Source organism: Myotis yumanensis, unplaced genomic scaffold, assembly GCF_028538775.1.
Source record: "Myotis yumanensis isolate MYYU_CA2020_CCGP unplaced genomic scaffold, mMyoYum1.0.hap1 SCAF_4, whole genome shotgun sequence".
Taxonomy (NCBI): Eukaryota; Metazoa; Chordata; class Mammalia; order Chiroptera; family Vespertilionidae; genus Myotis; species Myotis yumanensis.
Window position 1 is genome coordinate 103,912,152 of NW_027223755.1, and position 4,660 is coordinate 103,916,811.

Sequence of the window (4,660 nt, forward strand, 5' to 3'; positions counted from 1 at the left end):
ATGTTTAGAGAGGAAGGGGGAGAGAGCAACGAGATCCGTTGCCTCTCCTATGGGCCCTGACTGGGGATCAAACCCGCAACCCTTTGGTGTATGAAATGGCGCTCCAACCAACTGAGCCACCCCGCCAGGGCTATGGTTATATTTCAAGGCAAGATTTTTTTTTTTTTTTTTTAGGGCAAAGTTTTTTGTTTTGTTAAACATATTTTTATTGATTTTAGAGAGGAAGGAAGAGGGAGAGAGAGTTAGAAACATCAATGAGAGAGAATCACTGATCGGCTGCCTCCTGTACGCCCCCAACTGGAGGTGGAGCCCGCAACCCGGGCATGTGCCCTTGACCAGAATCGAACCTGGGACCCTTCAGTCCGCAGGCCGACGCTCTATCCATTGAGCCAAACTGGCTAGGGCAAGGCAAGAGGTTTTTTTGAGGGGGGGGGTTTGCGCTCCTGGGAGGACAGCTGGTAGGCCCGGGGATGACAAGGCCTGTCCCCAAGGCTGCTGCTCGCCAAAAACCGGCCTTTCTTGACGGTGCCTAGCGCCGCCTCAGGCTTCGCGGGGCGTTTTTCCACGGTCCCTTAAGGCGGAAAAGTGGGCGGGATAGCGATAGAGTGACGGGCTTTGCGGCCAGCAAGAGGCGGGTGGAGAGCACGTTGCCGCAGCACAACTTCCGGTTCCGGCGGGGCGCGGAGCTCGGAGAGGTACTCGGGTTCTGGCGGGTTGTCGCTGAGAGTGGAGGTCGGGAGCCGGGTTAGGGGAGGGATCTGAAGCCGGGGTTGGGGTAGGGGCTGCGATGGAGTCCGGGTGAAGTTTAGCCGGGCTGCGTCGTGATGGCGGTCTTCTGCCTCCCGTCAGGCTGGCCGCGATGCCCTTGCACAAGTTCCCCGTCTTTCTATGGAAGCGGTTACAGCTGCGGGAGGGCATCTACGCCCGCCTGCCCCAGCACTACCTTCGCTCACTGGAGGAGACGCGGACGCCCACTCCTGTGCACTACAGGCCACACGGGGCCAAGTTCAAGATTAACCCCAAAAATGGGCAGCGGGAGCGCGTGGAGGACGTGCCCATTCCCATTCACTACCCCCGCGAGTCCCAGCGGGGACTCTGGGGCGGCGAGGGCTGGATCCTGGGCCACAGATATGTCAACAACCACAAGGTGGGTGAGCAGGGCAAGCTTCAGGGGGGGCTTCCCCGGGGTTTTGCTGCTCTGGACACCGTGCTGGGCTCCGAGGGATCTGGTGAGCCAAAGGGAGACCGGCCAGCCCCAGGAGGCCTTACGGTCTGGTGAGACAGCTCCCTCAAAGGAGCACACCAGAGTGAAAAGGCACAGTCCCAGGGAACACAGCTCTTTGTAAAACCAAGTGGATATCCTGAGACAGGGCGATCCGTGATCGGGAACAGCAAGTGCAGAGGCCCTGCGGTTGTGGCACAGCTCAAGTGTAAGGATGGGGAGGCCTGTCTGGTGAGGGGTGAGGGGGGTCTGCAGTCACCTGTCAGCTTGAATCACCATAGTTTGCCTCTGACACTTCTCCTGACACAACCTTACCTCCTCCTCCACGGAGACACTCACCTGAGGGCACGTCTCCCAAGTTTGTGGCCAACACCTGCTGCCTCTGGTGGTAAACCTGGAGGGACTGCTGAGCCCTCTTGGGGAGGCCTCCCAGGCTGGTGAGCCTGGCGGCTTCCCTTTGCCTTCTTGGTCCCTGGTGTGGAATGTGATAACTCGTGAGACATGGAGTTATGATTGTGTGTGTGGTGTGTCTGGAACACACACCAGCAACCTTGGCAAAGTCTGGGGTGCCACATTGGCTGGGTAGAAGCTGACTTCCGGATGGGCAACCAGGTCTGTGTTCTGAGTCTCTATGCTTTGTTGGGAGGAGCAGCCATACTCATGAAGACTCTTGCTTTCTCAGCTCTCGAAGAGGGTAAAGAAGGTGTGGAAGCCACAGCTGTTTGAGCGCGAGCTCTACAGTGAGATCCTGGACAAGAAGTTCTCCGTGACTGTGACTATGCGGACCCTGGACCTCATCGATGAGGCCTATGGGTTTGACTTCTACATCCTGAAGGCAAGAGGGGTCTGATGGTCAGTCAGAGCGGGGAGGCTAGATCACAGCACCCACTGGGGCACGCTGGTCTCTGGAGTGGAGGGTCACCGATGAGATGTAAATGGGACCATGCCCCTTTTGGGGCAGCCCCCGTGGGGGCTTTCTGCCCACAGGAAAGTTTGTTGCTGTGGGCGGCTCTGTTGCTCTCCAGGGCCCAAGTGGACACAGCCTCCTGTTTTCCTGTTCTTGGCTCTTCCTTCCTCTGTTCTGGCCTGGGGACTGCCAGCTGCTAGGGAGTATCCTGGTGGGTGGGACCCTGCCAGCAGCACCTGGCCCCATTCATAGCTTCCTGCCAGACCCCAAAGGAGGACCTGTGCTCCAAGTTTGGGATGGACCTGAAGCGAGGGATGCTGTTGCGGCTTGCCCGACGGGACCCCCAGCTGCACCCAGACGACCCTGAGAGGAGGGCAGCCATCTATGACAAGTATAAGGTGAGGGTTTGGGCCTGGACTTCTGCTCCTCATGGGCCCCAGTGACTGACCACCTGGCCTCACCACATGCTCCTTGTCTGCCTGCCAGGAGTTTGTCATCCCAGAGGAGGAGGCTGAGTGGGTCGGCCTGACACTGGATGAAGCTGTGGAGAAGCAGAGGCTTCTGGAGGAGAAGGTGAGCGTGTGTGAGTGCCAGCAGCTCTACCCTCTTGAGTGGCACAGCGGCCAAGCAGACAGTTGGGGAGGGAGGAAGTGCACTGCCTTAAATGAGGGGCTGCCCACACCATGTGGGCTTGGGAAAGAGCTGCTTCTGCCCAGCTCCCCAGCCGGGGCCACAGTCCTGTGGATTCCACGTGGCACATTCCCTCCCCTCATGGTTCTGACCCTCTCCTGCTCCCTCTGGCCCACTTCATAGATTCAGGGACAGAAAGTCTCTCGGTGACAAGAGCTGGAATCTTGCACCGTTGGTTTACTTAGCCACTTAGCATCCCTCAGGGTCTTCCCAGTTGAGACCTTTGTGTCTGTCCCTTAGGAGGGTGTGGAGCCTGTGGTAGCTGCCTTAACAGAGAGCTCCCACCCGTGGCAAAGCAGCTGTCTGCCTGTGTTCCCTCTGTTTAGTTTTAGCTGTTTCCATTAAGCCCCAAGGCAGGGAAACCAGAGGCAGGAGCCTGATTCCTGCATCGCCAAGGGAAGGCTATCTCTGTCTCCTGGACAGGACACTATCCTCTGGACTGGGGGATAAGGGGTGACAAGCTGAGGGGCCTCACTTGACTCTGTGGCCAAGCCTGAGAGGCCCAGTTCTCTCATTCCTAGTACCTCTTGGTGTTTGGCCAAAGGCAGCTGGATTTCTGTCCTCCCAAAAGTGCCTCACTGTGACCCCGTCTTGCCCCTGTAGGATCCCGTCCCTCTGTTCAAGGTCTACGTGGAAGAGCTAATTGAGCGGCTTCAGCAACAGGCACTGTCTGAGCCGGCGGTGATGCAGAAGAGAGCCAGCGGGAAGTGACCACATAGTGACTGGCGCACGCCTGATAGCCAGGCTCAGTGTCCCTTGTCTCCCGGCCAGCCCACCTCTCCACCTTTTGGCACCATAGACATGGTCTGGGGCAGTGGAAGAGCCACTTGTGGGCAGTGGCTGAACCGTTCTTGTGTGTGCTGGCTGTGAAGCTTCTGGGTTGGGTGGACTTTGTCGAGGCCCTAATGAGCCTCTGGTCCCAGGAACCCCAGCGGCCTGGGGCCTTCTCGCTGCCTCTGAGGTCTCTTTTCCGCCTGCAGTGGAGGCCCAGTGAGGAAGGTTCACCACATTTCGGGGTCAGCACGAGTAAAGTCTTGAGCTGGGCCATGTGTGTGCTGCTTGCTTAGAGGATTGGAGCTCTCCTGCATATTCCTTGACCCCATTACCCCCCTGCCCAGAGACCTTGGACATGGCTGAGAGGGGCGGTGGTGCCCAGCTGAGCTGTGGGACTAAGGTTTGTTTTGAGGTTTTTCTTTCCTCTGGGAGAGAATCCTGAGAAATTGAAGGTCTTCTGCAATAGGGTTGGATGGTGCTTGCCTCTCCGCATTGCACATCCTGCCTGTTTTGGAATGTTTTCCAGAGCAGAGGCAAGGAGGCTGTGGTCTGGCTCTGGGAGTGACCAGTGTCCATGCCGGCATGCTTTTTGGTGTGGTGAGCATCTCCCACCAGCTCAGACGTGCAGACGCCCTCGAGGACACTGTAGGTGGCAGTGTCTCGCAGGGAGAGCCTCTCACAGGAGCTCTCGCAGCACAGCCACCTGGACCTGCAAACCCACACTTGATTTTGGGCCAGTCACCTTGAGGCCTTTTGCTCTGAGATTTCGGGGTGACTTGGCCCTCTTCCCTGACCCTTACCTGTAAGTCTAGCATTGAGACCCATTCAGGTCCCTGGAAGCACAAGGAGGGGTTCCCCTGACTTGGTCCTGACAACTGGCTTAGGGATACTGGGCTCCCCTGAAAGGTGATGTGAAAGTGACAACACCTGGGTTGTGTTCTTGGTGACGGAGGCCAGAGAGAGCATGCAGTTGGCCAGTAGGTATGGCTGGCCAGTGGGTACAGCTGCAGGAGAGCCCTGGAGATTTCACGGCTCATGAGGTCATCAAGGGTCAGAACCTGCCTGTG

General features: G+C 57.8%; 1 protein-coding gene across 2 annotated transcripts; it reads left to right on the forward strand.

Annotated features, from left to right (window-relative positions):
* The first annotated feature begins 638 nt into the window (after positions 1–638).
* MRPL28 (mitochondrial ribosomal protein L28) lies at positions 639–3,864 on the forward strand. 2 transcript variants are annotated; one of them, XM_070413391.1, is made up of 6 exons: positions 639–695; positions 850–1,147; positions 1,905–2,057; positions 2,393–2,527; positions 2,616–2,702; positions 3,423–3,864. In XM_070413391.1, the coding sequence occupies exons 2-6, from the start codon at positions 860–862 to the stop codon at positions 3,528–3,530; spliced, it is 771 nt and encodes a 256-aa protein (XP_070269492.1). In that variant the 5' UTR covers positions 639–695; positions 850–859; the 3' UTR covers positions 3,531–3,864. The 2 variants fall into 2 exon arrangements, with proteins under 2 accessions (XP_070269492.1, XP_070269493.1); XM_070413392.1 differs by lacking the exon at positions 639–695 and adding an exon at positions 714–732.
* The last annotated feature ends 796 nt before the right edge of the window (positions 3,865–4,660 follow it).